The sequence below is a fragment of the Bufo bufo genome, chromosome 1, assembly GCF_905171765.1.
Source record: "Bufo bufo chromosome 1, aBufBuf1.1, whole genome shotgun sequence".
In the NCBI taxonomy this organism is placed as follows: domain Eukaryota; kingdom Metazoa; phylum Chordata; class Amphibia; order Anura; family Bufonidae; genus Bufo; species Bufo bufo.
Window position 1 is genome coordinate 395,363,634 of NC_053389.1, and position 18,031 is coordinate 395,381,664.

At 45.5% G+C, this 18,031-nt stretch overlaps 1 protein-coding gene across 1 annotated transcript in view; it reads left to right on the forward strand.

Annotated features, from left to right (window-relative positions):
• GNPDA1 (glucosamine-6-phosphate deaminase 1) overlaps nt 1–18,031 on the forward strand; it is a 52,363-nt gene that overhangs the window by 10,331 nt on the left and 24,001 nt on the right. Inside the window, exon 3 of the mRNA XM_040405937.1 lies at nt 932–1,033. Coding sequence (XP_040261871.1) covers nt 932–1,033 — 102 coding nt within the window. The remainder of the gene's footprint in view (nt 1–931; nt 1,034–18,031) is intronic.

Consider the following 18,031-nt stretch of genomic DNA (forward strand, 5'->3'; position numbering starts at 1 on the left):
TTACCAATTTTTTTTAACTTTATTTGGGGAAAATGACGTTTTTGTTTATTTTTACTTGAAACTTTTAATTTTTTGGGGGGAAAACTTTATTTTTTAAACTTTTTTTTACTTTATTTTTTTGTTCCACTTCTGTGTTGGAATGCATTGGTTGTATGAGTAATACTGTGTGTATTACTAATACAGCTTCCGGCCTGTGAGATCCAGGGGGCTGGATGGATCTCACAGGCTCTTCACCGGAAGGCAGCGCGATGCCTTCCATGCCATCGGGTCCCCCCTACAGCCCCATGGGGACCCGATGGCACCGCTGCCGCACCAGGTAAAAGCCGCAAACCGCGATTGCCAACACTGCGTATTGCCCCCCCTGCGTATTTAGCCAAGGTGCCTGCAGGTTATACCTGGTGCGCACACGCGGGATCTGGCTGAGGGAGGCGGCGCTGAGGTGAGGAAGGCGGCTCTATAGAAATGGGCGGCTCTATGGGCACCAGACGGAGATGGCTGCAGCCGGGCACACTGTATGAAGTCCCCTTGGGCACCTTAGGTAGGTGAATGACAGGTTATAAAAACCTGTTTTATGTGCTAATAGAGCCGCAGGCACATTTAATAAGGACAGTTTCGGATTCAGATTATTAGTAGGGACCTGGCCATATGTTTAGGTTATAGGCCTCAAATGTCATGACAGAATCCCTTTAAAGGTAAAGTTACGGATTACAGTTTATAAATGTACTCCTGTGAGCGACGGGGCCCTGTATATTCTAACCCCCAGGCAAGCGTCCCCGTCACCATGGGAACGCCTGGGGGTTAGAATATACCATCGGATCTCGGGCGGGCCTCGGGGAGACTCGCATGTCAGTTCCGGCCAGCAACATGAACACGCACGCAGGAACAGTTTAGTTTGTGAATTTGCGGTGACAGATCCCTTTAAATATTTCAGGAAGCACGCCACTGGGATGCTACAAGAAGCTTATTGAATACCATCAAAATGGAGATCTCTCCTTCAAGTATGTGAAAACCTTCAACATGGATGAGTATGTGGGTGAGTATTATACAAAAGCCACTGCACTTATAGTGAACTCTCATTTTATCTTTGTGGTTCTTTTACATTTTTATAACGTTTGCGATTCACATTTCCTCTGATGTCTTTTAATAGAGAGGATGGCCACAGTTTGGCATGATTTAGGCCTCTTTCACATGGGTGTCTCGGGTGAGGGCCGGATGCGATGCAGGTGCGCTCAGGGAAAATCGTGCGAGTTTTGACTGCTATTGCGTTCTGTTCAGTTTTTTTCCGTGCGAGTGCAATGCATTTTGCACGTGCGTTAGAAAAAAACTGAAGGTGGTACCCATACCCGAACCTGGACTTCTTCACTGAAGTTCAGGTTAGGTGTTCTGTAGATTTTATTATTTTCCATTATAACATGGTTATAATGGAAAATGATAGCATTCTTTAACCACCTCAGCCCCCAGTGCTTAAACACCCTGAAAGACCAGGCCACTTTTTACACTTCTGACCTACACTACTTTCACCATTTATTGCTCGGTCATGCAACTTACCACCCAAATGAATTTTACCTCCTTTTCTTCTCACTGATAGAGCTTTCATTTGGTGGTATTTCATTGCTGCTGACATTTTTACTTTTTTTGTTATTAATCGAAATTTAACGATTTTTTTGCAAAAAAATGACATTTTTCACTTTCAGTTGTAAAATTTTGCAAAAAAAACGACATCCATATAGAAATTTTGCTCTAAATTTATAGTTCTACATGTCTTTGATAAAAAAAAAATGTTTGGGTAAAAAAAAAATGGTTTGGGTAAAAGTTATAGCGTTTACAAACTATGGTACAAAAATGTGAATTTCCGCTTTTTGAAGCAGCTCTGACTTTCTGAGCACCTGTCATGTTTCCTGAGGTTCTACAATGCCCAGACAGTACAAACACCCCACAAATGACCCCATTTCTGAAAGTACACACCCTAAGGTATTCGCTGATGGGCATAGTGAGTTCATAGAACTTTTTATTTTTTGTCACAAGTTAGCGGAAAATGATGATTTTTTTTTTTTTTTTCTTACAAAGTCTCATATTCCACTAACTTGTGACAAAAAATAAAAAGTTCTATGAACTCACTATGCCCATCAGCGAATACCTTGGGGTCTCTTCTTTCCAAAATGGGGTCACTTGTGGGGTAGTTATACTGCCCTGGCATTCTAGGGGCCCAAATGTGTGGTAAGGAGTTTGAAATCAAATTCTGTAAAAAATGACGAGTGAAATCCGAAAGGTGCTCTTTGGAATATGGGCCCCTTTGCCCACCTAGGCTGCAAAAAAGTGTCACACATCTGGTATCCCCGTACTCAGGAGAAGTTGAGGAATGTGTTTTGGGGTGTCTTTTTACATATACCCATGCTGGGTGAGATAAATATCTTGGTCAAATGACAACTTTGTATAAAAAAATGGGAAAAGTTGTCTTTTGCCAAGATATTTCTCTCACCCAGCATGGGTATATGTAAAATGACACCCCAAAACACATTCCCCACCTTCTCCTGAGTACGGAGATACCAGATGTGTGACACTTTTTTGCAGCCTAGGTGGGCAAAGGGGCCCATATTCCAAAGAGCACCTTTCGGATTTCACTCGTCATTTTTAACAGAATTTGATTTCAAACTCCTTACCACACATTTGGGCCCCTAGAATGCCAGGGCAGTATAACTACCCCACAAGTGACCCCATTTTGGAAAGAAGACACCCCAAGCTATTCCGTGAGGGGCATGGCGAGTTCCTAGAATTTTTTATTTTTTGTCACAAGTTAGTGGAAAATGATGATTTTTTTTTTTTAATACAAAGTCTCATATTCCACTAACTTGTGACAAAAAATAAAAACTTCCATGAACTCACTATGCCCATCAGCGAATACCTTGGGGTCTCTTCTTTCCAAAATGGGGTCACTTGTGGGGTAGTTATACTGCCCTGGCATTCTAGGGGCCCAAATGTGTGGTAAGGAGTTTGAAATCAAATTCAGTAAAAAATGACGAGTGAAATCCGAAAGGTGCTCTTTGGAATATGGGCCCCTTTGCCCACCTAGGCTGCAAAAAAGTGTCACACATGTGGTATTGCCGTACTCAGGAGAAGTTGAGGAATGTGTTTTGGGGTGTCTTTTTACATATACCCATGCTGGGTGAGATAAATATCTTGGTCAAATGACAACTTTGTATAAAAAAATGGGAAAAGTTGTCTTTTGCCAAGATATTTCTCTCACCCAGCATGGGTATATATAAAATGACACCCCAAAACACATTCCCCACCTTCTCCTGAGTACGGAGATACCAGATGTGTGACACTTTTTTGCAGCCTAGGTGGGCAAAGGGGCCCATATTCCAAAGAGCACCTTTTGGATTTCACAGGTCATTTTTTACTGAATTTGATTTCAAACTCCTTACCACACATTTGGGCCCCTAGAATGCCAGGGCAGTATAACTACCCCACAAGTGACCCCATTTTGGAAAGAAGAGACCCCAAGGTATTCGCTGATGGGCATAGTGAGTTCATGGAAATTTTTTTTTTTTGTCACAAGTTAGTGGAATAGGAGACTTTGTATGAAAAAAAATAAATAAAAAAAAATCATCATTTTCCACTAACTTGTGACAAAAAATAAAAAATTCTAGGAACTTGCCATGCCCCTCACGGAATACCTTGGGGTGTCTTCTTTCCAAAATGGGGTCACTTGTGGGGCAGTTATACTGCCCTGGCATTTTCCAGGGGCCCTAATGTCTGGTAAGTAGGTAAATGACCTGTGAAATCTGAAAGGTGCTCTTTGGAATGTGGGCCCCTTTGCCCAGCTAGGCTGCAAAAAAGTGTCACACATCTGGTATCTCCGTACTCAGGAGAAGGTAAGGAATGTGTTTTGGGGTGTCATTTTACATATACCCATGCTGGGTGAGAGAAATATCTTGGCAAAAGACAACTTTTCCCATTTTTTTTATACAAAGTTGGCATTTGACCAAGATATTTATCTCACCCAGCATGGGTATATGTAAAATGACACCCCAAAACATATTCCCCAACTTCTGCTGAATACGGAGATACCACATGTGTGACACTTTTTTGCAGCCTAGGTGGGCAAAGGGGCCCAAATTCCTTTTAGGAGGGCATTTTTAGACATTTGGATACCAGACTTCTTCTCACGCTTTGGGGCCCCTAAAATGCCAGGGCAGTATAAATACCCCACATGTGACCCCATTTTGGGAAGAAGACACCCCAAGGTATTCAATGAGGGGCATGGCGAGTTCATTGAAAAAAAAAAATTTTGGCACAAGTTAGCGGAAATTGATTTTTTGGATTTTGTTCTCACAAAGTCTCCCTTTCCGCTAACTTGGGACAAAAATTTCAATCTTTCATGGACTCAATATGCCCCTCAGCAAATACCTTGGGGTGTCTTCTTTCCAAAATGGTGTTATTTGTGGGGTGTTTGTACTGCCCTGGCATTTGAGGGTCTCCGCAATCATTACATGTATGCCCAGCATTAGGAGTTTCTGCTATTCTCCTTATATTGAGCATACGGGTAATGAGATTTTTTTTTTCCGTTCAGCCTCTGGGCTGAAAGAAAAAAATGAACGGCACAGATTTCTTCATTCGCATCGATCAATGTGGATGAAAAAATCTCTGCCAAAAAAAGAAAAAGGAGGGGAAAGGCGTCTGCCAGGACATAGGAGCTCCGCCCAACATCCATACCCACTTCAGCTCGTATGCCCTGGCAAACCAGATTTCTCCATTCACATCAATCGATGTGGATGAATAAATCATTGCCGGGATTTTTTTTTTTATATATACAAAGTGTTTGCCAAAGTATATGAACACCGCCACCTCCTCAGCTCATATGCCTCGGCAAACATATCTTTTACTGCAGAGGAGAAATCTCGTCTTGCAGCGCCGCATACACCGACTTGCGTGTAATCTGACAGCAGCACAATGCTTCTGTCCGAATGCACATCAGTGCTGCAGCTGGTCGATCGGTTGGTCCACCTGGAAGGTAAAAAAAACAAAACAAAAAAGAAAAAACCAGGCCGCAAAGCAATAACTTTATTAACTTTAGAACAGAACATATTAACTTTTTTAAACTTTTTTAACTTTTTTACTTACCGGTAATTTTTTTTTTGTTTAGTTTTTTTTACCTTTATAGAACAAACCTCTCCTTCCCCATGGGACAATGTGCAAAGCGCAAATCGCCCAAAGATGTGGCGAAGTACGTTATGCACTTTATCCCAGGTGAAAGGAGAGGTTTGCAGCAGCTGAGAGTAAAAGGGCCCTAATAGCCCTGTGTGCCTGTCCTGTGAGATGCAATCCCTATGCTAGGTGTACCTGTGTGTGGTACTTCCGGAAACACTCTCCATAGCATAGGGCAGGGTGGTCAGCACAGTCAGGACAGAAATAGCGGGTGTCACGCCTTATTCCACTCCTGCTACAGACACGACATCTTTTTCGGGGTGACGGTTGGGTTGAGGTACCAGGAACGACACTGGGGAAATGTCGCTCGTGTAGACGGCTAACTACACTGGGGGATGGGGCCACGGAACCTCCTGGGTAAAGGAGGTTCTCGATGATCTCTTCCTGGAATTTGAGGAAAGATCGTGTTCTCCCAGCCTTACTGTAGAGAACAAAACTATTGTACAGCGCCAATTGAATTAAATATACAGACACCTTCTTATACCAGCGTCTGGTTCTGCGGGAAACTAAATACGGAGACAACATCTGGTCATTGAAGTCCACCCCTCCCATGAGCGCATTATAGTCGTGGACACAGAGGGGCTTTTCAATGACACGGGTTGCTCGCTCAATTTGGATTGTCGTGTCTGCGTGAATGGAGGAGAGCATGTAAACGTCACGCTTGTCTCTCCATTTCACCGCGAGCAGTTCTTCGTTACACAAGGCAGCCCTCTGCCCCCTTGCAAGACGGGTGGTTACAAGCCGTTGGGGGAAGCCAACGCGACTAGTTCGCGCGGTGCCACAGGCGCAAATCCGTTCTAGAAACAAATGCCTAAAGAGGGCCACACTTGTGTAAAAATTGTCCACATAAAGATGGTACCCCTTGCCGAATAAGGGTGACACCAAGTCCCAGACTGTCTTCCCACTGCTCCCCAGGTAGTCAGGGCAACCGACCGGCTCCAGGGTCTGATCTTTTCCCTCATAGACACGAAATTTGTGGGTATAGCCTGTGGCCCTTTCACAGAGCTTATACAATTTGACCCCATACCGGGCACGCTTGCTTGGGATGTACTGTTTGAAGCCAAGGCGCCCGGTAAAATGTATTAGGGACTCGTCTACGCAGATGTTTTGCTCGGGGGTATACAAATCTGCAAATTTCTGGTTGAAATGGTCTATGAGGGGCCGAATTTTGTGGAGCCGGTCAAAAGCTGGGTGGCCTCTGGGACGGGAGGTGGTGTTGTCGCTAAAATGCAGGAAACGGAGGATGGCCTCAAATCGTGCCCTGGACATAGCAGCAGAGAACATGGGCATGTGATGAATCGGGTGCGTTGACCAATATGACCGCAATTCATGCTTTTTTGTCAGGCCCATGTTGAGGAGAAGGCCCAAAAAAATTTTAATTTCGGAAACTTGGACTGGTTTCCACCGGAAAGGCTGGGCATAAAAGCTTCCCGGGTTGGCGGATATAAATTGTGTGGCATACTGGTTGGTCTCTGCCACGACTAAGTCCAAGAGCTCCGCAGTCAAGAACAGCTCAAAAAATCCCAGGGCCGAACCGATTTGAGCCGTCTCAACCCGAACTCCAGACTGGGCGGTGAAAGGGGGAACTACAGGTGCGGCTGAAGTTGGTGACTGCCAATCAGGGTTTGCCAGCACCTCAGGGATTCTAGGGGCTCTACGGGCCTGTCTTTGCGGTGGCTGCGACGGGGTAACTAGTGCACGTGCCACCGTACCAGCTTCAACTGCCCTTCTGGTGCTCGCCACGTCACCATGTTGTACGGCAGTGCTGGTACTAGGTCCAGGGAGGGCTGCGCTGCTGGTGTATGCCTCACCACGTGATCCGGCAGCGACAGCCCCACTCTGCTGCTCTTGAAGCGGATCCTGCATAACCTGTGGTCTAGCGACATGGGGCCGGGTACGCCTGGTGCTGCCAGGGACCTCCACCTCCTCGTCCGAACTTTGGGTCAGAGAGCCACTGCTTTCCACAGGTTCATATTCTGACCCGCTAGATTCATCAGATGAGGGTTCCCACTCCTCATCCGACTGGGTCAGAATCCTGTAGGCCTCTTCAGAAGAATACCCCCTGTTTGACATTTTGGACTACTAAATTTAGGGGTATTCCCTGAGACTACCCAAGAAAAAAAGCAAACCTGTCTTACAAAGGGGAGGCTAGCGAAGTACCGGAGGCCGCTGCGGTTGATAAAAAATATCAAAACTGATTTTTTTATCGCCGCAGTGCGTGTAAAATGAATGTGCAGTGATCAAAAAATATATATTTTTTGTCACTGCGGTGGGGCGGGCGTGGGTGAACGCACGTGTGGGCGACCGATCAGGCCTGATCGGGCAAACACTGCGTTTTGGGTGGAGGGCGAACTAAAGTGACACTAATACTATTATAGATCTGACCGTGATCAGTTTTGATCACTTACAGATACTATAAAAGTACAAATGCTGATTAGCGATACGCTATTCAGCGAATAAAAGTGACTGCGGTGCGGTGGGGTGGGCGCTAACTGACGCTAACTACCTAACCAAGGGGCCTAAACTATCCCTAAAACCTAACAGCCAATACTAGTGAAAAAAAAAAAGTGACAGTTTACACTGATCACTTTTTTTCCTTTCACTGGTGATTGACAGGGGCGATCAAAGGGGTGATCAAAGGGTTAATTGGGGTGCAGGGGGGTGATCAGGGGCTACAGTGAAGTGTTGGTGCTACTCACAGTTCAGTCTGCTCCTGTGCTGGATCCAACCGACGAAAAGGACCAGCACAGGAGCAGAGAAGCCATATAACAGATCATATTTACTAATATGATCTGTTATATGGCTTGTGATTGGATTTTTTAAAAATCGCCAGCCTGCCAGCCAATGATCGTAGCTGGCAGGCTGGTGACTAACTTGTTCTTTAACTTTTGCCGGCCCGCGATGCGCATGCGCGGGCCGGCTTGGAGCGAAATCTCGCGTCTCGCGAGATGACGCGTATATGCGTGACTGTGCGCAGCGCTGCCACCTCCGGAACGCGAATCTGCGTTAGGCGGTCCGGAGGTGGTTAATATAGAATGCTAAGTATGTCAATTGAGGGTTAAAAAGTAATAAAAACATAACTCACCTCATCCACTTGATCGCGCAGCCGGGATCCTCTTCTTTGTTCTTCTTGAAGGACCTGCAAAAGGACCTTTGCTGATGTCATCTGAGCGCGATCACGTCATCAAAGGTCCTTTTGCAGGTCCTGAAAGAAGAAGAAAGAAGACTATGCCGGCTGCACGATCAAGTGGATGAGGTGAGGTAATGTTTTTATTATTTTTTTAACCCTCATTTGACATTATACTTAGCATTCTGTATTAAAGAATGCTATTATTTTCCATTATAACCATGTTATAATGGAAAATAATAAAGTAAATGGGGTCCCGGGTCATACATCCCTCGTCTCCTTAGAAACCATTCGTGAAAATCGCACAGCATCCACACTTGCTTGTGGATGCGATTTTCACACAGCCCCATTAATTTCTATGGGGCCTGCGTTGCATGAATAACGCAGAATATAGAACATGCTGAGATTTTCACGCAACGCACAAGTTATTCGTGAAAAACATCGCTCATGTACACAGCCCCATTGAAATGAATGGGTCAGGATTCAGTGCGGGTGCAATGCGTTCACCTCACGGCAGTCCCATAGAGCAGTGGTCCCCAACCGCCAGCCCGCAGCCCAGGACCGGGCTCTGGAAGATAGTTTGCAGGGCCGCAGAGGAGAGAGGAGCGCTCTGAGGCGCCGCACCACTTCCACCAATGAATGTGTGTCTAATAGAAAAGTAGGAGGAGGGACGGGGGAGGGTTTACTGCTACGCCGTCTCAGCTTGTGCTCGGTGAACCGCGGCAGCCTCCTCCTGATTCTTGTGTTCCCCATTACCCAGCCATTAGTGTTCTGAAAAGCGCAGGTACCCACACACTGTCCCACACACTGCAAAATTATTAGCCTGCCTCAAAATAAAGGCAGGCAAAAAACATGTATCAGGCAGCCGGCAAGATTTGGGGTTAATGTGACTCATTAACCGCAATGTTGCCAGCAGCCATAATTTGAGAAGATGGGGTCACCAATTATTAATCTGAGGTAGATGATGCTATTACATTAGTACCCCCATGTACCTCACATTAAAAGTAAGTGGCCCCCAAGCACCTCATCAAATAATGGGCAACATTGGGTTAACCATTAATGTGAGGTACACATGATGAGGTTACTTACTATTAATGTGAGGCACATGCAGGTCCAAATTGATAAAACAATGTGCCTCATATTAACAGCAACTTACTCCAGCATGTACCTGATGCCATTAACCCCATTGTTATATAGTGTTATATATTTTAATATGCACCTTGTGTTTTGTTATGCGCGTGAATCGGTCAGCTCCGACCAGCACCCCCTAAGCCCCGCTCATTCTGGGCTTTGAAATTGAGGTTTTAGTAGTGATTGACGACTATCTCTGCATTAACAGTTATGCAGAGAAGGCTTTCGGACAATAATGGCACTGTCTCCTTTACTCCACAGCTTAGAATGGGCAGGAATTTTAATGTCTGTCCAATTCAAGTGAATGGGAGAGGAAGCTGTATTTACACACTGCACCACTGCTACTACAATCTCGACTGTGTGCAGGTGTACAAGTGCTGTGTCCTCTTCAAGCAGCTATTGACAGTGCTTCTGGTAGTCGGACCCCCGCCGATCTGATATTGATGACTTATCCTGATATGAAGTCATCAGTATCATAAACTGCACAATCCCTTTAAGAAACTGGACAAGGATGGAACAGGATGTAGAGGACTATGTTCTCCATTTATTTCTGGATACCGTCTTAGTAATAAGCAGAGCGTGCTGCCAGTTATACGACTCTTATTAACCTTGAACAAATATTGCATCACCTAGCAGCCATAGTCCGCAGCAATAAGACCTCATTAATTGGTACTAAAGTACAATGTATAACCCAGGCTTTGCCAGAAATGGGTGATACATTGTTATGTTTCTGGGCACATTGTTCACCATGCTGCGCATTCTAAGGCTGTGATCACTTCAAGTTTTTGTCCTATGTTTAACATATACACAACATATATACATTAAATGGATTCTTCAGATGGACGCCATATGCCAGTTTTCCTAGTCGTCTCTGAAACCACATCCTGAGACTGACTTCCTTTGTTAGGACAGGAAAAACAGAGCGGTTTAAATCCCATCCCTCCCTTCCATCACCATTGTTTTGTTTTTCCTGTCTTACCAGGATAGGAAGCACGAGAGGTGCATGGAGGCTCTTTGGGGCCCACCTGTAAAGCATATATGCACGCCGAGGTCGGATCCGGAGTGCGTCTCTCGCTCCTCTTCTGGGGCCTTTGCAAGGGTGCAGTCCATTGCTGTCCAATGCGAAGATCCCCCTGCGGCGGTCCAGGCGGACTTCATGCAGAGGAGAAGGAAAATGGTGGCCGGAGCGACACTGATGCATTCCCTCCGTCCACCGGCGCGTGACATCAGACACTGGGGGCAGGGCCAGACGTCATGATGTCCTCTCCGGGCGCCACAGATCCTTGCAGTTCACAGGAAGGATAAAAGGCCGCAGGACCTGCTCAATGGCGTCTAGACAGTGCAATCCTTTCTACAGGAGAACAGTGCAGTGTCTGCTGGTGGACGGGAGCGTTTTCCAGATGAGTGCCCCATCACGTCGGGCTCTGGAGCCGAGCCTGCAGCAAATCCAGTTGTGAGTAGCCTGATATCAGGCACATGGTGTACCACCCCTATACCCTGGTTAGCTGATCCTTCTCTCCCTTACACTTTTCAGGGAGAAAAGGATTCTGCTTCAGCTCCTAAAAAGACAAGGAAATGTGGTATATGTTATAAGCGTTTGCCCAGCACAGGAGCTAAACCCTTATGCAAGAATGTACTTCAAATGTGGTTAAAGCTGAATCCACTAGTTTCCTAGAAGATATCAGGACATTAGTTAAAGAAGAAGTTCAGTCCGCACTAGCTTCCCGGGATCCAGCTCCCCCTAACCCTCCTCAAATCATCCGTGATAATCGCAATCCAGTGTATGACTCGGATTCTGATGTTTTGGGAGGCTCGGACGCTGAAATGTATGGAAAAAACATATGCATCTTCTGACGAAGATAATGAATATAAACTTTTCTTATTTAATCCGGATGACGTTGAGGAGCTCATAAAAGCGATTAGAGCCACAATACAGATGGAGGTGCCTAAAAAGCCTAAGTCGGTGCAGGATGAGATATTTGGGGGGCTGGGGAAAAAGAGGAAGTCTGTATTCCCAGTTCAAGATAATATTCAAAAATTAATCAGGTCAGAATGGGAGAAGCCAGATAAAGGATCTTTCATTCCTAGGGGTATCAAGAGGTGCTATCATTTTAACAATGAGGATTGTGCTGATTGGGAATCCATTCACAGAGTAGACGCTCTTGTGGCTAAAGTAGCAAAACATAGTGCCCTGCCATTTGAAGATTCAGCGCAACTTAAAGACCCCATGGATAGGAAAGCAGAGAGCCTACTTAGGAAAACTTGGGAGGCTACGGCATCTCTTTATAAGCCAGGGTGGCTTCTACTTGTGTAGCTAGAACCCTTAATTTGTGGTTAGAGCAATTGGAGATTCATCTAATCACTAAAACGCTGAGAGATCATATTCTGGAGAGCATTCCATTACTAAAATTGGCAACTAGTTTCTTGGCGGATGCTGCAACTGAATCTGTAAAACTTTCAGCATGCATGGCAGTTTTATCTAACACAACCAGACAGGTTCTATGGCTCAAAGCATGGGCAGGGGATATTACATCCAAAAACAAGCTCATTTCCCTTCCCTTTCACGGCCAATACATTTTTGAACCAGATCTAGACAAGATCTTAGAAAACGCCACTGATAAGAAAAAAAGGTTTTCCAGAGGAAAGATTTAAATAAAAAAGACAGAATTTTTGTGGCCGTCAGTACCAATCGGAACAAAGGAAAGATAAGGGAAAAACGGGGAGGTTGAGTTATGTAAAAAGGGGTAGGGGAAGAAATTTCCTTTTCAACCCTAACAGAGGGGAAACCTCCTCCTCTAATCCGAAACAATGACGCCATACAAGAAGACTCAGCTCCTTTTTAAGAACTTGGGAGCAAATAACATCAAATTCATGGATCCTAAACCTCATTAGAGAGAGGGTTATCGTGTGGAATTCTGGAGGTCTTCCCCTCCAGAAAAATGTATTACCACTCTTCTTCCCTCTCAACAAGGTACCTTAATGATAGGCCTAGAAAATTTACTAAAATTAGGAGCAATAGAACCTGTCCCGAAAGATCAGCTAGGATAGGGCCACTACTCTCGCCTATTCTTAGTAAAAAAACAAAAACAAACGGGAAATCCAGAATTATAATAAATCTAAAACCCTTGAACAAACATGTTACATATCAAAAGTTCAAGAAGGAAACTTTAAGATCAGCAGTAAAATTAATAAAAAGGAGAGCGGTAATGGCCTCAATCGATTTGAGGGATGCTTATTACCGTATCCCGATATACAAAACATCGAGATAATTCCTAAGATTTGCAATACAGACGAGGGGTCACATCCAACATTATCAATTTGTATGTCTCCCTTTCAGAATTCCCTCAGCGCCAAGAGTCTTCACCAAGATCATGGCGGAGGCGATAGCAGCTCTAAGACAAGAAGCAATCAGTGTCATCCCGTATCTGGACGATATTCTAGTGATAGCGGACAACAAGGATCTATTACAAAACCACTTACAGAAAGTTCTAAACCACCTCCAATCATTAGGGTGGATTATCAATTAGGAGAAATCAAACCTTTCCCCAAGCAGCCGGAAAAAGTTTCTAGGAATATCTTTGTTTTAAAATTGTTTTTATTGTTTTTACAACATAAAGATCATACAATTATTGATATGCCCTAAGAGGGCGCCAATGAGGAAAATACAGTAAATACCGTATAATCAGGCTGGTAACAGTCAAATTATAAAAAATTATAAGATTTAAAGTAATAAAGGAAAAGGGGGAGGGAGGAAGGAAGGTCGGAGGGAGAGAAGGAGGGGGTAATGGCACCATTTCTGATGCAAAATGCTCTTTCTAGGATACGGATAATTAGTTGGACACTAACAAACGTGTTCACGAACAATATATTTAAAGTTATCACTTCGTAAATCCCCTAAAATCTTTCCAAGGTCTCCAAATTGCCTCAAATCTGTGTGGTGTTCGGGCCTCCCAGTGTGCCATCTGTTCAAGGCGAAACAATTGGTCACATCTTTGAATCCAATGTTTTAGTGGGGGTGTCTCCACTTTTTTCCAGTATACAGCAATGAGTAATCTGGCTGCTGCCAATAAAATTTGACCCAGTTTTTGTGTGTCTCTAGAGCATCTGAGACCCCCGAACACCCCGAAAAGGCACATTTTTGCAGAGATCGGAAAACTAACTTTGCACACATCTGAAATGACTTTACATATCTTTTGCCAGTAAGAAGCAATTTTAGAGCAGCTCCACCATATATGGCAGTGAGTGCCTACTTCCGACTCACACCTCCAACAGAACGGGCTACTTTCCGGAAACATACGGTTAATTCTTTGTGGGGTATAATACCACTGGGAAAGCACTTTATAGCTATTCTCTTGTAGTTTGACACACCTGGACACTCTAGGAATATCTTTGGATTCTGTTTCTCAGTGATCATTCCTGCCTTCTCTCAAGATAGAGAAATTGAAAAACCAGATAAGAGGATTCAAAAAGAAAAGATTCTGCTCTATCAAAACTGCAATAAAGATTCTAGGAAGTCTCTTATCAGGTATCCCAGCAGTTGCTTGGGCTCAATTCCATTTAAGACCCCTTCAGAAACTCATTCTATCCAGGTGGAACAGGTCACAAGTAACCCTAGACAAACAGATTTTTCTAGATGGAAATGTAAAAAACTTCCTAAAGTGGTGGCTCATAGACAGCAATCTAAAGAAGGGAATGTACTGGAACCAGGAACGTCCCAGACGCCAGTCTTCAGGGTTGGGGGGCTGTAGTTGAGCAGGAAACCTACCAGGGCAAATGGCCACTCCTCATAAGACAACAATACTCAATCTTCAGAGAACTACGAGCAATTTGGGAAGCTCTGAACAAGACATCACATTTATCAAAAGACCGTCATGTTCTAATTTATTCCGACAATTCAATAGCAGTATCCTTCATTCAGCATCAGGGAGGGACGAGACACCATCCACTTCAAAGTCTAGCAAGCAAAATATTTTCTTGGGCAGAACGAAATATAATCTCAATCTCGGCAGTTCACCTAAAGGGATCTTTAAATATAAAAACAGATTACCTGGGCTGTCATGTTCTGGACCTGGGGGTGTGGACATTATGCCAGTAGCATTTCAGCTGATAATAAGAAAGTGGGGCAGACCATCAATAGATCTTTTTGCTTCCCGGGAAAAATTTGTCAAATAGATATTTTTTTCTCCCTCAACCCAAGAGATCTCCCAACTGCAGTGGATTCCTTCAATCAGGACTGGATATCTCGCCTAGTTTACGAATTCCTGCCCATTCCTCTAAGGCTACTTTCACACTAGTGTTTTGGCTTTCCGTTTGTGAGAACCGTTCAGGGCTCTCACAAGCGGTCCAGACCGGATCAGTTTTGCCCTAATGCATTCTGAATAAAAAGGGTTTAATCAGAATGCATCAGTTTGCCTCCATTCTGTCTCCATTCTGCTTTGGAGGCGGACACCAAAACGCTGCTTGCAGCGTTTTGGTGTTCGTCTGACGAAACTGAGCCAACGGATCCGTTCTGACACACAGGGCCGGCGCCACCAGTAAGGCGACTTAGGCAGTCGCCTAGGGCGCCATGCAGCAGGGGGCGCCCGTTGCGGTAAAAAAAATAAAAATAATTGCTTATATGAGTTCGGGCGGCCGGCGGCGCCCCTCATGCGGCGCCGCCTGAGCGCTTGCCGCTCTAAAGAATCCTGCCTGCGCCTGCTCTGTGCTGTGTCTGCTCTGTGCTCAGCTGTTGATGTTAATGTAGCGTGGCCGAGCTCTGTTCGGTCCGCGGTACAGGAGCTTTTGTTTCCTGTACCCGGCTCACTTAGTGTGCACTTCCTGTCAGTCCAGTCGGGTACAGGAAACAAAAGCTCCTGTACCGCGGACCGAACAGAGCTCGGCCATGCTACACTAGAGGTGGGTGTGAGTGCCAAGGGGGGAGGGGGGGAAATAATGAGTGCCAACGGGGGAGGGGGGGGAAATAATGAGTGCCGAGGGGGGGAAATAATGAGTGCCGAGGGGGGAAAATAATGAGTGCCGAGGGGGGAATAATGAGTGACAAGGGGGGAGGGGGGAATAATGAGTGACAAGGGGGGAGGGGGGAATAATGAGTGACAAGGGGGGAGGGGGGGGGAATAATGAGTGACAAGGGGGGAGGGGGGAATAATGAGTGACAAGGGGAGAGGGGGGGGAATAATGAGTGACAAGGGGGGAGGGGGGGGAATAATGAGTGACAAGGGGGGAGGGGGGGGGAATAATGAGTGACAAGGGGGGAGGGGGGGAATAATGAGTGACAAGGGGGGAGGGGGGGAATAATGAGTGACAAGGGGGGAGGGGGGGGAATAATGAGAGTGACAAGGGGGAGGGAGGAATAATGAGAGTGACAAGGGGGGGGGGAATATTGAGAGTGACAAGGGGGGGGGGAATAATGAGTGACAAGGGGGAGGGGGGAATAATGAGTGACAAGGGGGAGGGGGGAATAATGAGTGACAAGGGGGAGGGGGGAATAATGAGTGACAAGGGGGAGGGGGGAATAATGAGAGTGACAAGGGAGGGGGGGGGGGAGAGTGACAAGGGAGGGGGGGGGGAGAGAGTGACAAGGGAGGGGGGGGAATAATGAGAGTGACAAGGGAGGGGGGGGGAGAGAGTGACAAGGGAGGGGGGGGGGAGAGAGTGACAAGGGAGGGGGGGGAATAATGAGAGTGACAAGGGAGGGGGGGGGGAGAGAGTGACAAGGGAGGGGGGGGGGGAGAGAGTGACAAGGGAGGGGGGGGAATAATGAGAGTGACAAGGGAGGGGGGGGAATAATGAGAGTGACAAGGGAGGGGGGGGAATAATGAGAGTGACAAGGGAGGGGGGGGGAATAATGAGAGTCACAAGGGAGGGGGGGGAAGAGAGTGACAAGGGATGGGGGGGGGAATAATGAAAGTAACAAGGGAGGGGGGGGGGGGGGAGAGAGTGACAAGGGAGGGGGGGGGGGAATAATGAGAGTGACAAGGGAGTCCCCAGAGCCAGACTGCAGCCAGAGACCAGATCATCTTATTGTCCTGGTGGTCAGTAGACAATGCAATATATTTATTATGTAATTGTTTAGTTATTAATACTACATTGGAAACTAATTTACCTCACATTTAGGGTCCATTCACACATCCGTGTGTGTTTTGCGGATCCACAAAACACAGACAGCGGCAATGTGCGTTCCGCACTTTGCGGACCGCACATTGCCGACACTATTGCGGACAAGAATAGGACATGTTCTATTTTTTTCAGGATCGGAATTGCGGATCCGGGTCCACAGTTCCGGATCGGGGCCGCACGTTGTATGGGTCCGCAATTCCATTCCGCAAAAATAGACCGCTACAAGAAGCTGGATTAACCCTAAGGGAAACATAGCAGTTCTTTTAATTTAAAAGCTGAGAAAGGGGTAGAACATGATATGGGCAGATCATCTGATAAAGGGGGGGGGGGGGGGCGTCAATTTTTATCTTGCCTAGGGCGGCAAAAATCCTTGCCCCGACCCTGCTGACACACAATGTAAGTCAATGGGGACGGATCCGTTTTCTAATCTGGCACAATAGAAAAAGGATCCGTCCTCCATTGACTTTCAATAGTATTCAAGACTGATCAGTCTTGGCTATGTTAAAGATTATACAAACAGATCCGTTCTGAACGTATGCAGATGTTTGTATTATCTGAACGGATCCGGTCTGTGCAGCTCCATGACTGATCCGCACCAAACGAGAGTGTGAAAGTAGCCTAATTCCCAAGGTCCTTCAGAAATTTCAAAGAGAAAAATGTACATTGATTTTGGTATCTACCTTCTGGCCCAAGAGGAGCTGGTTTGCACTGCTAAAGTCACTCGGCATAGAAGCCCCCCTTCTACTACCTCGGAGATCGGATCTGTTGTATCAAGGTCCCATTCTCCACCCGAATTTAAAAATCCTAAAGATCTCTTCCTGGATTCTGAAGAATCTATCCTCTCAAAATTGGGGTCATCTAATAAAGTGGTTTCCACCCTACTCCTTAGCAGGAAACAAAATACAAACCACGCGTATTTAAAAGTTTGGAGAAAATCTGCCTCTTGGTGTGGGGATTCGTTTGATCAATTTAGACCCAACATATCGAAGATCTTAGATTTCCTTCAGGACGGATTAGACTTAGGGCTTTCTCCTTAACACAGTCTTGTCAGGGTTAACTTCCGGCACCTTTGAACCATTAGAATCTATTTCCATAAAATGGCTCACTTTAAAAACAATTTTTTTGGTAGCTATAACATCAGCGAGACGCGTCTGTAAACTCCAGGACTTGTCTATTCAAGATCCTTTCCTCAGTATTTTTCAGGACAAATTAATTTTTTAGATCACATTTTTTTGCCAAAAGTTGTTTCTACTTCCCATAGAACGCAGGATATACAGTAGTAATTCCCTCGTTTTGTGCCAACCCCAAAAATGAACAAGAGGCTATATTTCATACCTTAGATGTCAGAGGAGCAGTACTAAGGTATCTTGAAATGACAAAGGATTGGAGAATTGACAAGAACCCTTTTGTCCAATTTTGCGGGCCAAATAAAGGTAGAAGAGCGGCGAA